Genomic DNA, 15,650 nt, shown 5'->3' on the forward strand with positions numbered 1-15,650 from the left:
TCAACCCTGTTCCCAATGTAACTTTGCACCTTCACACGTGTGCAAATCTAACCCCACAGCCCGCCCCCGGACCTCCCGTGAGAATCGCTACACACTAACAGGAACCCTATGATAAGTTAGCACTGTTTCCCACCCTCACTGTCTTTCTCTTATACCTTCCTCTTGCCTGTGTGTGTATCGCCTGGACGACCGTGTCAAAGGAGGGCTCTGCTCATTAGTTTAACTGACAGATTACAGCACCTCGGGAGAAAACTTTCAGAATAGACATTTTAACAAGAGAGGAAACGGGGGGAGGGGGAGAGAGAGAGAGAGAGAGAGAGAGAGAGAGAGAGAGAGAGAGAGAGAGAGACGGAGAGGCACTCTCTCACATTGAGAGTATATAGCATTCATTCCATATAGAGGGGGTGCAATTCAATATGAGAACAAGGGAACATTATTCAGCAGCTTTCACTGGACTCTATGAAGCTGAGGGAGTTCATTCTATATAGAGGGGGTGCAATTCAATATGTTAACAAGGGAACATTATTCAGCAGCTTTCACTGGACTCTATGAAGCTGAGGGAGTTCATTCTATATAGAGGGGGTGCAATTCAATATGTTAACAAGGGAACATTATTCAGCAGCTTTCACTGGACTCTATGAAGCTGAGGGAGTTCATTCTATATAGAGGGGGTGCAATTCAATATGAGAACAAGGGAACATTATTCAGCAGCTTTCACTGGACTCTATGAAGCTGAGGGAGTTCATTCTATATAGAGGGGGTGCAATTCAATATGATAACAAGGGAACATTATTCAGCAGCTTTCACTGGACTCTATGAAGCTGAGGGAGTTCATTCTATATAGAGGGGGTGCAATTCAATATGAGAACAAGGGAACATTATTCAGCAGCTTTCATTGGACTCTATGAAGCTGAGGGAGTTCATTCTATATAGAGGGGGTGCAATTCAATATGTTAACAAGGGAACATTATTCAGCAGCTTTCATTGGACTCTATGAAGCTGAGTGAGTTCATTCTATATAGAGGGGGTGCAATTCAATATGATAACAAGGGAACATTATTCAGCAGCTTTCACTGGACTCTATGAAGCTGAGGGAGTTCATCTCTATATAGAGGGTGTGCAATTCAATATGTTAACAAGGGAACATTATTCAGCAGCTTTCACTGGACTCTATGAAGCTGAGGGAGTTCATTCTATATAGAGGGGGTGCAATTCAATATGTTAACAAGGGAACATTATTCAGCAGCTTTCACTGGACTCTATGAAGCTGAGGGAGTTCATTCTATATAGAGGGGGTGCAATTCAATATGTTAACAAGGGAACATTATTCAGCAGCTTTCACTGGACTCTATGAAGCTGAGGGAGTTCATTCTATATAGAGGGGGTGCAATTCAATATGTTAACAAGGGAACATTATTCAGCAGCTTTCACTGGACTCTATGAAGCTGAGGGAGTTCATTCTATATAGAGGGGGTGCAATTCAATATGTTAACAAGGGAACATTATTCAGCAGCTTTCACTGGACTCTATGAAGCTGAGGGAGTTCATTCTATATAGAGGGGGTGCAATTCAATATGTTAACAAGGGAACATTATTCAGCAGCTTTCACTGGACTCTATGAAGCTGAGGGAGTTCATTCTATATAGAGGGGGTGCAATTCAATATGTTAACAAGGGAACATTATTCAGCAGCTTTCACTGGACTCTATGAAGCTGAGGGAGTTCATTCTATATAGAGGGGGTGCAATTCAATATGAGAACAAGGGAACATTATTCAGCAGCTTTCACTGGACTCTATGAAGCTGAGGGAGTTCATTCTATATAGAGGGGGTGCAATTCAATATGTTAACAAGGGAACATTATTCAGCAGCTTTCACTGGACTCTATGAAGCTGAGGGAGTTCATTCTATATAGAGGGGGTGCAATTCAATATGTTAACAAGGGAACATTATTCAGCAGCTTTCACTGGACTCTATGAAGCTGAGGGAGTTCATTCTATATAGAGGGGGTGCAATTCAATATGATAACAAGGGAACATTATTCAGCAGCTTTCACTGGACTCTATGAAGCTGAGGGAGTTCATTCTATATAGAGGGGGTGCAATTCAATATGTTAACAAGGGAACATTATTCAGCAGCTTTCACTGGACTCTATGAAGCTGAGGGAGTTCATTCTATATAGAGGGGGTGCAATTCAATATGTTAACAAGGGAACATTATTCAGCAGCTTTCACTGGACTCTATGAAGCTGAGGGAGTTCATTCTATATAGAGGGGGTGCAATTCAATATGAGAACAAGGGAACATTATTCAGCAGCTTTCACTGGACTCTATGAAGCTGAGTGAGTTCATTCTATATAGAGGGGGTGCAATTCAATATGAGAACAAGGGAACATTATTCAGCAGCTTTCACTGGACTCTATGAAGCTGAGGGAGTTCATTCTATATAGAGGGGGTGCAATTCAATATGTTAACAAGGGAACATTATTCAGCAGCTTTCACTGGACTCTATGAAGCTGAGGGAGTTCATTCTATATAGAGGGGGTGCAATTCAATATGAGAACAAGGGAACATTATTCAGCAGGATTTCATTTGTCTTTAAGAAAGGAAACGAGTTCATTCTACAGGGTGTTGACGCAACCCTTTTGTCCGGAGCTGTCCTGCTGACCCTTTGCTCTTTGATCGCGTGCATTGCCCCAGTGTGACGTGTGCGTTTGGCAGGTTCTTGAGCTGGCAAGCCGTCACGCCATGTCACGCGTGCCCCGTTTTTATCTGGGCAGCTCTTCCTGATCGACAACGGTGCCGACGACTGGCGCATCGCCATGACGTACGAGCGCATCTCCCTGATCTCCCTGGAGATGCTGGTGTGCGCCGTGCACCCAATCCCGGGGCAGTACCGCTTCCTGTGGAAGGAGCGCCTCGCTTTCTCCTACACCCCGTCCCACGCCGACGCTGACGTGGATGTCCGGAGCTGTCCACCTGCTGCGACCTCCCTTTCTCTCTTTGATAGCTATCCTATCGCATTTGCATTATTCCCACAGATAGTGTGACGTTAGTATTATTTTATTCTTATTGTTTCTTGAGCTGGCAACGTTTTTGGCAAACCCTTTCACGCCCTCTCCTCTCTTCTTCTCTCCCTCTCTCAGCTCTTCTGATCTCCTTCTACTCCTCTCGAGATGGCGCTCTCTTGTGAATCAGTATTCAAATAAGCTTTATTAGCATCTCCTGAAGATGCTACCGTGTTGCCAAAAGCATTTTAAAAAGTAACCAACAACACACAAATATGACTTAAATGGAAGGAGAGCCTCGCTTTCTAATACACCCCGTCCCACGCCGACGCTGGAAGTGGAAATAATAGACCACCTCCATTTCCATGTTCCTGCGGCCATATCAAGCCGGTATGATTTTATTATGCATTATTTTTTATTCGGACCCTACATTCCCGGCTCTTTGCTCACTTTGTCCCTCATCCTCTCTTCACCTCTCGCCTCTCCTCTATTCATATAAGCTCTATTGCCCCCATCCCCCTCCCGTCTTGCCTCTCTTCAACAATAACAACACCAATCACCTCTGAATCCGCTCCCCGTCTCCTATGCAATAACCGGCTATTAGCTGTCGATACATTTCCTCCTCTCCCAATATCCTAGGCCCTCTCTCTCCCTCCCTCCCCTTACATCCCCCCTCTCCTCCATTGCTCTCCTCCTTCGAGTCCGCTCTCCCCTCCCTACCCCTATCTCTCGTTCTCCCTCTCCCTCTCCACCTCCCTCCCTCCTGTCCCCCCTCTCTCTCTCCTTCACTCTCCCTCTCCCCTCCCTTCCCCCTGTCCCTCTCCCTCTTCCCTCTCCCCCGGTCCCTCCCTGTCCCCCTCCCCCTCTCTTCCCATCTTACACCTCCTCATCTCCCTCCTATCCCGGCCCTCTCTTCCCCTCTCCCCTCTCTCTCTCGTCCCCAGGCTCCCTTCTCCCCTGTCCCCCCTCCGCTATCCCTCTCCAGATTGTTGATCTCCCTCATCTCTGCCCTTCTGGTTTCCATCTCTCTCCCTCTCTCTCTCCCCTCTCCCCCTCTCCCTCTCCTCTCTCTCTCTCTCTCCTCTCTCTCTCCCCCTCTCTCTCTCCTCTCTCTCTCAGGGTCATGCTTCTTCACAGCAAGCTCTTCACAGACGCCTCGTCGCGCAGTATTGGGGCTCTCAACAAGATCAACTTCAACACCAGATTCGTGATGAAGACCCTCATGACAATCTGCCCAGGGACAGTGCTCCTGGTCTTCAGCATCTCGCTGTGGATCATTGCAGCCTGGACTGTGAGAGTGTGTGAGAGGTGAGAGGAGAGGGAGAGGGAGGAGAGGAGAGGGGGGAAGAGGAGAGGAGAGAGAGGGGAGAGGAGAGAGAGGAGAGAGGAGAGGAGAGGAGAGGAGAGAGAGAGGAGAGAGGAGAGGAGAGAGAGCGGAGAGGAGGAGAGAGAGAGGAGAGAGAGAGAGAGAGGAGAGGAGAGGAGAGGAGAGGAGAGGAGGCGAGGCTCCTGGTAATGTGAGCGAAGGGTGAGAGGAGTGAGAGGAGAGCGGAGAGGAGGAGGAGAGTGATGAGGGAGAGAGGAGAGGAGAGGAGAGGAGGGGAGAGAGGAGAGGAGGAGAGGAGAGGAGGGGAGGAGGGAGAGGAGAGGAGAGAGGAGAGGAGAGGAGAGGAGAGGAGAGAGGAGAGGAGAGGAGAGGGAGGAGAGAGGAGAGAGGAGGAGAGAGGGAGAGGAGAGGAGAGAGGAGAGGAGAGGAGAGGAGGGGAGAGAGAAAGGAGAGAGGAGAGGGAGGAGAGAGAGGAGAGGGAGAGGAGAGAGAGGGCCAGAGGAGTTATGAGACACACACAAAAACACACAGAGGACTCACAGACCACAACAACACTCGCTCACTCAACACACCACTCACTCCACACTGACCACACAACACACACTACACGTGCGCTCCGGGGGTCTCGCTTCAGACAGCTTCCCGCAAAGCGTTTTTGGAGTTACTGAATCTGTGACAGCACCTGAGACGATTTACAATGTCTCTACGGAAGAAGCAGATGGCTTTGAAAGGAACCTCAATGACACTGAGAAAGGGGCTGCCCTGTGACTCTGCTAATGAGCAGCAGAGCCTCGGTGTGAGAGAGACTCCCAGCCCAGCTCACACTGCAGCACTTTGCAAAGAGGGATCTGGGTTCAAGCAGGCAGGCTTTGCAAAGAGGGATCCGGGTTCAAGCAGGCAGGCTTTGCAAAGAGGGATCCGGGTTAAGCAGGCAGGCTTTGCAAAGAGGGATCCGGGTTCAAGCTTTGCACTGGCAGCAGCTTTGCAAAGAGGGATCCGGGTTCAAGCAGGCAGGCTTTGCAAAGAGGGATCCGGGTTCAAGCAGGCAGGCTTTGCAAAGAGGGATCCGGGTTCAAGCAGGCAGGCTTTGCAAAGAGGGATCCGGGTTCAAGCAGGCAGGCTTTGCAAAGAGGGATCCGGGTTCAAGCAGGCAGGCTTTGCAAAGAGGGATCCGGGTTCAAGCAGGCAGGCTTTGCAAAGAGGGATCCGGGTTCAAGCAGGCAGGCTTTGCAAAGAGGGATCCGGGTTAAGCAGGCAGGCTTTGCAAAGAGGGATCCGGGTTAAGCAGGCAGGCTTTGCAAAGAGGGATCCGGGTTAAGCAGGCAGGCTTTGCAAAGAGGGATCCGGGTTAAGCAGGCAGGCTTTGCAAAGAGGGATCCGGGTTCAAGCAGGCAGGCTTTGCAAAGAGGGATCCGGGTTCAAGCAGGCAGGCTTTGCAAAGAGGGATCCGGGTCACGGGCCCAGGTCTCTGGCACCCCTGCTCGGTCGGGAGAAGTGGCTGCTCTTTTTTCCGAACTCCTGGGACCCTGTACTGGGTCTCTGCAGTAGAAGTAGTAGTATTTTATAATGTTAATTATTAATAATATTAATATTATTATTATTAGGGTATTAGTCATTGCTCTTATTCGAAACTCAGTACCCTGATTACTAGAAACATCTACAGTAGAAGTAGTATTTAGTCATAATTTTAATAACTATCCTCTCACTCTCACTCTCTCTCTCTCTCTTCTCTCTCCCCTCTCCGAGTAATCTCGTACTATGGTAAGCAGTGACAACCAGATTAGAATCAGAGTAACTTCCTTGGAGGCAAGTGGCGGATTCCATTTTTGTGATGTTATTCTCTTCGCTCACGGTGCTATTGAATCCGAAGGTACCCTTCACCAGGACCTCCACTATAACGAGTACTATGGCAGGACCTTCTGTGGCTGCTGATCATCATCCTTCATCTACCAGGTTGAGAGAGAGGGTGGGAGAGGAGATCAGAGAGAGGAGATCGGCTAGGAGAGGTCCCACACACCTAGAGAGGCAGAGGGAGAGCCTGATCACTGGCAGGATGGAGAGAGAGAGGAGAGAGGAGAGGAGAGAGAGGAGAGGAGAGGAGAGAGGAGAGGAGAGGAGAGAGAGAGGAGAGGGGAGGAGAGAGAGGGAGGGGAGAGGAGAGGAGAGGAGAGGAGAGAGGAGAGGAGAGGAGAGGGGAGAGGAAGAGGGAGAGAGAGAGGGGAGGGGGGAGGGAGAGAGAAGAGAGAGGAGGCTGAGTCATTGAGAGGAGAGGGGAGATAGGAGGAGCGAGAGGAGCAGAGGAGGACGGGGGAGTGGGAGGGATGTACGGAGAGGGCAGAGGAGAGAGGAGAGGGAATTGGAGGAGGAGGTAGGAGAGGAGAGGAGAGGGGAGGCAAGAGGAGAGGAGAGAATGAGAGGAGAGAAGAGGAGGAGAGGGGAGAGGGAGAGGAGAAGAGAAGAGGAGAGAAAGAGTCGGTATATAAAAGAATCCAACGAGATGCTCGAGGAGAGCTGGTCGTCATTGCTTCTCAAGAACTCAAGTCTGTTGTATTGAGACAGAGGCAGGCAGGGTTCTTTCCAGGATCAGTTGTCAATGCTCTTTGTCAAGAGCACTTGTAATTTAGTGAATCTTGGACGAGGGAGGTAAAGACACAGCAAATGGGATAACCAAGAGGGTCAACACAGTGAAGGCCAGAACATGACGTTGGAATGTACCATTAGACCCGCACCTTAAGCAGGGTATTTCTGGTGTTTCAGGACCAAACCCGTCAACACGACAACAAACTGTAACACGACACACACTAAAGTTTAGTGCTTGCAAATCTTTTTTAAAAGTTTGCTACATTCTTACAGCTGTTCCACGACAACAAATAAACCCTGCCAGCGTGTTTGGAATTGTGGAAAACAGCCATATTACCTCATCATCAGGATCATTCATAAGCAGATCTGTATTATATTATTATTATTATTATTACTATGATCATTATTTCTGTTTTTTTAACCCTATTTGTTCATTTACTGTGTCTGTGAATCATGTCGTCTCGCTTTGATTATTTAGCGATTTCAGGAAATTGCTCTCTATAAAATAACTCAAATCCAGCAGAGCAGTAATCAGCTGATAATTGCGGGCGTGTCTCCACTCCACGGTACAGTTCACCTGCTTGTGACTAACGAGGCAGAGTCGAGATTCAGAGGGTTGCATCAGAGCCACTGCAGCCCACATTAACCCTGTCGCTGCTGACCGAGAACGTGCGAGAGCACAGAACGTGCGAGAGCACGCAATGCAGGCAGTCTGAGACTCCCAATAAGAGCTTCCCACAGTGTGATACACCCTTCGGAAACATTTCGTGTGTCTCCAGAATCACGTGTCGCTTCGTACATTCGTGCCCTATGTACGTAACATCCGGGGTCAGCAATAAGGCTGCATAATTGCGGGCGGTCTGCACTCCACTGGTACGTACTCTGCTTGTGACAACGAGGCAGAGTCGAGAGTCAGAGGGTTGCATCAGAGCCCCTGCAGCCCACAAACCTGTCGCTGCCTGACCGAGGGAACGTGCGAGAGCACAGCGAAAGTGCGAGAGACGCAATGACAGGCACAGTCTGCGACTCCCAATAAGAGCGTCCACGTGGGGATACAGCACAGTTGATACAGCACAATTGTAAAGCACAGTGGTCTGGTAAGCACAGGGAAGCATAGTAAGCACAGAGAGGTCTGGTAAAGCATAGGGAAGCATTGTAAAGCACAGAGAGGTCTGGTAAAGCACAGGGAAGCATTGTAAAGCACAGAGAGGTCTGGTAAAGCATAGGGAAGCATTGTAAAGCACAGAGAGGTCTGGTAAAGCACAGGGAAGCATTGTAAAGCACAGAGAGGTCTGGTAAAGCACAGGGAAGCATTGTAAAGCACAGGGAGGTCTGGTAATGTACAGTGAAGCATTATAAGGCACAGAGAAGTCTGGTAAAGCACAGGGAAGCATTGTAAAGCACAGAGAGGTCTGGTAAAGCACAGGGAAGCATTGTAAAGCACAGAGAGGTCTGGTAAAGCATAGGGAAGCATTGTAAAGCACAGAGAGGTAAACTCTGGTAAATGCATCCTGGTATAAACAGCAAAGCTACTGTGGTAATCTTTTATAAATGAACAGATGTTGTTCTAAAATGAAAATACACATTGATCTTGTGTCCCTCTGCAAACTGCAAAGAACTAGGGAAGGTTAAAAAGTCCTATTTTTGGGTGGGGGGGGGGGGGAGGGGGGCAGTTAATTCAAAGTTGTCGGCTATTCTTTTGTGTCTGGCACACTGCAGGGAAATTTTGTTGTGTTAACAATAACCAGTGTTTCAAAAAAAAAAAAAAAACATTAATGTTGATTGAAGGAAAAAATAAAGACGAGAGAAACAAACACTCAGAATAGAAACGAGATTGCAGATTGATTTTCTTTCTTGATTGTGTAGCACAATTAACCCCGGAGTGTTCTGGGGTAAGCGGGCTCCCTGGGGTTCAGGGAGCAATTCAGTTAGTGTGCTGATTAATATCAGAACCGACGACTAATTATAGCGTCTCCTGGGACGGCGGCTTCAGTTCGTCTCTATCCCTCTGAGAGGAGAGGAGAGAGAGAGAGAGGAGAGAGAGAGAGGGAGAGAGAGAGAGGAGAGAGAGAGAGAGAGAGAGGGAGAGAGGAGGAGAGAGAGAGAGAGAGAGAGAGAGGGGAGAGAGAGAGAGAGAGAGGGAGAGAGAGAGAGGTGGAGAGAGAGGTGTTAGAGAGAGAGAGAGAGGAGAGAGAGAGAGGGAGCCTGTCTCGGACATTCCATAACCCTAGGTATCAACAGAGAAGAAACACAGTTAGAAAGCATGAAGGACGAGCACGCAGGGCGTGGTCTCTCTCTAGGTGGGTCAGCTTTTTTTCGTACTTCTTTTGTGTCGTCGTGTCTCTCGTGTCTCACTTATGTCGTATATGTCACACTAGTCGTATAGTTGGGTCTGGTAGAGCATAGGGAAGCGTTGTAACGCACAAAGAGGTCTGGTAAAAGCACAGGGAAGCATTGTAAAGCACAGAGAGAAAGCAGAGCATTGTAAAGCACAGAGAGGTCTGGTAAAGCATAGGGAAGCATTTAAAAGCACAGAGAGGTCTGGTAAAGCAAAGGAAGGGTAAAGCACAGAGAGAATTGGTAAAGCAGAAGAGAGAGAGATGAGAGAACTTTCTCTTTACATTCTGCTGTTACCCACCCAGAAAAACAACAGAGAGAAACACAGTGAAAAAGCATGAAGAAAAAACACAGCACAGAGTGATACAGCACAGCACAGTGTGATACAGCATATCAACAGCATGGCAAAGCATAGGGAAGCATTGTAAAGCACAGAGGTCTGGTAAAGCATAGGGAAGCATTGTAAAGCACAGAGAGGTCTGGTAAAGCATAGGGAAGCATTGTAAAGCACAGAGAGGTCTGGTAAAGCATAGGGAAGCATTGTAAAGCACAGAGAGGTCTGGTAAAGCATAGGGAAGCATTGTAAAGCACAGAGAGGTCTGGTAAAGCATAGGGAAGCATTGTAAAGCACAGAGAGGTCTGGTAAAGCATATCACAGAACAGGGTAAACTAACCCCTATAAAAGTTTCCCACAGTGAAAGGTTTGAGAAGGGCAGAACAGCAGTTTTTTAAATTTCTCCCCCCCCAACCCCCCCTCTCTCTCAGGGGGCGGGGTGTACAGCGCTGGTGGTGGCCGTGGTTGCTAGGAAACTGGAGCTCACGAAGGCGGAGAAACACGTGCACAACTTCATGATGGACACGCAGCTCACCAAACGGGTAAGCAGAGCCAGCCAGCCGGGGGCCCGCCTTCAAACCGCGCCGAAACCAGGCCAGCCAGTCTCCATCAGAGTCAGACCACTTTGAACTGGGACTCCCTCACGTCAGATTTCGACAGTTAAAACACAGCAAAGTGTAATCAAGCATGGTGAAGCACAAAGCATTGCAAAGCACAGAGAGGTCTGGTAAAGCATAGGGAAGCATTGTAAAGCACAGAGAGGTGTGGTAAAGCATAGGGAAGCATTGTAAAGCACAGAGAGGTCTGGTAAAGCACAGGGAAGCATTGTAAAGTACAGAGAGGTCTGGTAAAGCACAGGGAAGCATTGTAAAGCACAGAGAGGTCTGGTAAAGCACAGGGAAGCATTGTAAAGCACAGAGAGGTCTGGTAAAGCATAGGGAAGGATTGTAAAGCACAGAGAGGTCTGGTAAAGCATATTAATAAACAGGGTAAACTAACCCTCATAAAAGCGTCCCACAGTAAAAGCACAGGAAACAAGTTTATTTTAGTATTTAAAAAAAAAATAATTGCAATATTGAGTTTATAAATAAATTAAAACTTTACACAGCTTTACAGCGTCTCCTTTTCAAACAAAGGGAAATTTTACACAGCTTTACAGTCTCTCTGTGTGTCCGCAGATTAAGAACGCAGCAGCGAACGTCCTGAGGGAGACCTGGCTGATCTACAAGCACACGAAACTGATCAAGAAGATCGACCACAGCAGAGTCAGGAAGCACCAGAGGAAGTTCTTACAAGCCATTCATCAGTGAGCAAAGCATTGCAAAGCACTGTAGAGCATAGCATTGCATTGCAAAGCAATGTAGAGCATAGCATTGCATTGGAAAGCACTGTAGAGCATAGCAATGCATTGGAAAGCACTGTAGAGCATAGCAATGCATTGGAAAGCAATGTAGAGCATAGCATTGCATTGCAAAGCAATGTAGAGCATAGCATTGCATTGGAAAGCACTGTAGAGCATAGCAATGCATTGGAAAGCGCTGTAGAGCATAGCAATGCATTGGAAAGCGCTGTAGAGCATAGCATTGCATTGGAAAGCATTGTAGAGTATAGCACTCCAGGTTTCAAACACGGTAGAGCCCAACAGACACACACACACACACACACACACACACACACACACACACACAGTGCTTGAGGTGTTAAAATCGTTCAGCTGGCTCTGTTCTATTGATTGAGCACAAAACCCTCCATATAGCACTGGCATCATTTAAAACATTCATCATTAATAATTAACTAGCCTCAAATGTCACCTCAATTAATTTATTCTGTTTATTGTTTACACCCCCCAGCCCCCACCCGCTTGCCCCCACCCCCTCGCTGTTTAACGATGGTAGATCGTGTTGCCCTACAGCCAAGTCACAGAGACAAGGAGCCTCGATTGATGTCTTTCTGGGAAGGCACAAAGATCATATTAAATACGCTGGGAATATCCCATTCCTGGTTTAGTCAGGGGTAACCGTAGCTGCCTCCGCGTTGGTTTGATTTTTGTAGAGGGCACAGCTGAAAATAAGCGGCGATCATATTCCAATGCAAATATACATTTGTTTTATATAGGGTGGCGTTGTTGACGTGTGGCTTTTTATCGCCAATACCCCCACCTGCTGGACATATTGGTGCATTACAACACAGAGCGTAACAGAGCGTTCAAGATTTCCAAATGATTACACAGTGTGACACAATTTTTGTTCCTGGGTAGTAAGTGTTATTTCCTAATTGCTTATGCCTCAAAAGTGTAGAAAATGGCTATTATTCCCCACAAACTTTGCTTTTGTGACCAGGACAGTGATATTTCAAAATATCACTGTTTCCAATGGGAAAACGGGCAAATGTGTGTCTTTTCGTTCACATAAAGTCAGAAAAAGACAACATATGAATCCAAATTAACATGTATTTATACTAAAGTAATACAAAGATGACTACAAAAGATTTAGAAGTGAGTAGTTTTTCGAGATTTACGATTATACTGTAAATACACTTACTACCCAGGAACAAAAAAAAAAAAAATTGTAACACAGTGTTACCAGACAGACGAGCAGACAGACAGACAGGCAGACAGACAGACAGACAGGCAGGCAGACAGGCAGGCAGGCAGACAGACAGACAGACAGACAGACAGACAGGCAGACAGACAGACAGACAGACAGAGCCAGGCAGAACAGACAGACAGACAGGACAGACAGACAGACAGACAGACAGACAGACAGAGAGGCAGACAGGCAGGCAGACAGACAGACAGACAGGCAGACAGACAGACAGACAGGCAGACAGACAGACAGGCAGACAGACAGACAGACAGGCAGACAGACAGACAGACAGGCAGACAGACAGACAGACAGACAGGCAGACAGACAGACAGACAGACAGCAGGCAGGCAGGCAGGACAGACAGACAGACAGACAGACAGGTAGGCAGGTCCGTCCGTCCGTCTGTCTGTCTGTCTGTTGCAGGCAGGCAGACAGACAGACAGACAGACAGACAGACAGACAGACAGGCAGACAGACAGAGCAGACAGACAGGGCAGACAGACAGGCAGGCAGACAGGCAGACAGGCAGGCAGACAGACAGACAGACAGACAGACAGGCAGGCAGGCAGACAGGCAGACAGACAGGCAGGCAGGCAGACAGACAGACAGACAGACAGACAGACAGACAGGCAGACAGACAGACAGACAGACAGACAGGCAGGCAGACAGACAGACAGACAGACAGACAGACAGACAGACAGGCAGGCAGGCAGGCAGACAGAGAGACAGACAGGCAGGCAGACAGGCAGACAGACAGGCAGACAGACAGACAGACAGACAGGCAGGCAGACAGTGTTCAGATAGACAGGCAGAGCAGACAGACAGGCAGACAGAGGCAGAAGACAGACAGACAGTAAAAGACAGACAGACAGACAGGCCGCTATTTCTGTTTGAAGGCCAGGCAGTCGTCAGTCCGCAGTCCGTCTGTATTTGTCAGTCTGTCTCGGAAAGATTTTCACAAGGTATCATTTTCGTGTCGTTTCACGCTAAAAGCACAGAGAGGTCTGGTAAAGCATATTAAAACACAGGATAAACTATTACAAATGCAATAGCACAGCATGTCACTGACTGATGTATAGCACGGCATTGCAAAGCACTGTATAGTATAGCACGGCATTGCAAACCCTTATGAACATTTACTAGGGTATTCCTGCAGACTATGCTCTCTGTCTGACCCCTGCTGTCCTCTGTGTCCCCTCTTCTCTCTGCCTCCCCTCCTCTCTGTCCCCCTCCTCTCTGCCTCTCCTCTCCTCTCCTCTCCCTTCCTCTCTGCCTTCTCTTCTCTTCTCTTCTCTTCCCTCTCCTCTCCTCTCCTCTCCTCTCTCTCCTCTCCTCTCCTCTCTCTCTCCTCTCCTCTCCTCTCCCTCCTCTCTGCCTCCTCTCCTCCTCTCTCCCCTCTCCTCTCTGCTCTCTCCTCTCCTCTCTCTCTCCAGGCTTCGTGATGTAAAGATGGAGCAGAGAAAGCTCACTGATCAAGCCAACACGCTCGTTGACCTGTCCAAGGTAAGCAGCTCCTTCACAGAGGGGTCCCTGCACCGGTGGGGGGGGGGGGCAATACTGTTATCCCTCCTCTACCCGAATTACAGGGTTCAATTAAACTACAAAAGCGTGTCTATTATTATTATTATTATTAATATTATTATTATTATTATTATTTATTATTATAAGGCTGAACCCAGACAGACATAGACAGAGATAGACATATAGATAGATAGATAGATAGATAGATAGATAGATAGATAGATAGATACTCAGACAGACAGACAGATAGACAAGATGTTAGGCAAGAACCTCTGTCCCTCGGACACCGTAGGGTGTGGTACACCAAACTACCTCATGTGCTGCCACAATGTTTTGATGGAGATGAAGACGATAAGAGACACGACGCAGTATGATGCTGTGTGTCTGAGTGCTGCCTGTCTCTCTGTCTCTGTGTGTGTGTGAGTGTGCTGCAGTGTGAAGCCCTGTCTCTCTGTCTCTGTGTGTGTGTGAGTGTGCTGCAGTGTGAAGCCCTGTCTCTCTGTCTCTGTGTGTGTGTGTGAGTGTGCTGCAGTGTGAAGCCCTGTCTCTCTGTCTCTGTGTGTGTGTGTGTGAGTGTGCTGCAGTGTGAAGCCCTGTCTCTCTGTCTCTGTGTGTGTGTGAGTGTGCTGCAGTGTGAGTGGGAAGCCAGAGACACAATCACACTCTGTCTGTCGGGACACAGAGTGTGCACAGGAGAGTGCAGAGTGACAAGCACTACGTCACTCGACGTCTCTGTGTGAGACAGAGTGTGTGTGTGTGAGTGTGCTGCAGTGTGAAGCCCTGTCTCTCTGTCTCTGTGTGTGTGTGAGTGTGCTGCAGTGTGAAGCCCTGTCTCTCTGTCTCTGTGTGTGTGTGAGTGTGCTGCAGTGTGAAGCCCTGTCTCTCTGTCTCTGTGTGTGTGTGTGTGTGCTGCAGTGTGAAGCCCTGTCTCTCTGTCTTGCTGTGTGTGTGTGTGTGCTGTGAGTGTGTGCGAGCAGCCCTGTGTGCTGCAGTGTGAAGCCCTGTCTCTCTGTCTCTGTGTGTGTGTGAGTGTGCTGCAGTGTGGAGCCCTGTCTCTCTGTCTCTGTGTGTGTGAGTGTGCTGCAGTGTGAAGCCCTGTCTCTCTGTCTCTGTGTGTGTGAGTCTGCTCCGCAGTGTCTCTCCTGTCTCTCTGTCTCTGTGTGTGTGTGTGTGTGCTGCAGTGTGAAGCCCTGTCTCTCTGTCTCTGTGTGTAACAGAGTGAAGTCGACGTCAGACAGTGTGTAGCAGTTCTCGGAGAGTCTCTGTGTGTGTTGTTTTTTTGACGTGTCGGGACAGTGCTCCTGACACTCGTGTGTCAGTGTAGGGACAGTGAGCGTTCGTGTAGAGGACTCCTGTAGACTGTTTGCTCTCGGTGCTCACAGTGTGTGTGTTAGTCGAGGCCTGGAGAGTGACAGAGCCTGTCTCTCTGTCCTCTGCGTGTGTGGTGAGTGGCTGCAGTGTGAAGCACACTGCTCTGCAGGGTGTGTGGGCACAGTCACACAACGTCTCGGTGCTGTGTGTGTGAGTGTGCTGCAGTGTGAAGCCCTGTGCTCTGACTTTACTAAAACTAGAGCATAGAAGTGGCTGCACCCTGTCTGCGGGCTCCAGAGCGTTCACCGAGGGCTCACACTTCCACACCCCCTGTACATGTTGCCAAGCAACCAGAAACAAGTGTTAGCTGCATTGGCCTCTGTGTGAGGGAGGGAGCGAGCAAGCAAGCTCGTGTGTGTGCGTGTGGGTGCCATTGTGTGAGTGTGTGGGTGGGTGTCATTGTTTGTCATTGTGTGTGTGTGTGTGTGCGTGTGTGTTTGTGTGTGTGGGGGTTAGATGTGAGTTTGGTTCTGGCCTTCTCCAGCATGCAAATCAAAGGTAAGGCTGTGCGTTGCCTTCTCTCTCTCTCTCTCTCTCTCTCTCTCTCTCTCTCTCTCTCTCTCTCTCTCTCTCTCTCTCTCCTCTCTCCT

General features: G+C 48.5%; 1 protein-coding gene across 1 annotated transcript in view; it reads left to right on the plus strand.

Annotated features, from left to right (window-relative positions):
* The window catches only part of LOC121306929 (small conductance calcium-activated potassium channel protein 2-like), a 23,438-nt gene extending 9,581 nt beyond the window's left edge, over positions 1 to 13,857 (plus strand). Inside the window, exons 3-7 of the mRNA XM_041238954.1 lie at positions 2,778 to 2,960; positions 4,105 to 4,313; positions 9,993 to 10,125; positions 10,762 to 10,889; positions 13,602 to 13,857. Coding sequence (XP_041094888.1) covers positions 2,778 to 2,960; positions 4,105 to 4,313; positions 9,993 to 10,125; positions 10,762 to 10,889; positions 13,602 to 13,857 — 909 coding nt within the window. The remainder of the gene's footprint in view (positions 1 to 2,777; positions 2,961 to 4,104; positions 4,314 to 9,992; positions 10,126 to 10,761; positions 10,890 to 13,601) is intronic.
* The last annotated feature ends 1,793 nt before the right edge of the window (positions 13,858 to 15,650 follow it).

Source organism: Polyodon spathula, chromosome 51 (genome assembly GCF_017654505.1).
Source record: "Polyodon spathula isolate WHYD16114869_AA chromosome 51, ASM1765450v1, whole genome shotgun sequence".
In the NCBI taxonomy this organism is placed as follows: domain Eukaryota; kingdom Metazoa; phylum Chordata; class Actinopteri; order Acipenseriformes; family Polyodontidae; genus Polyodon; species Polyodon spathula.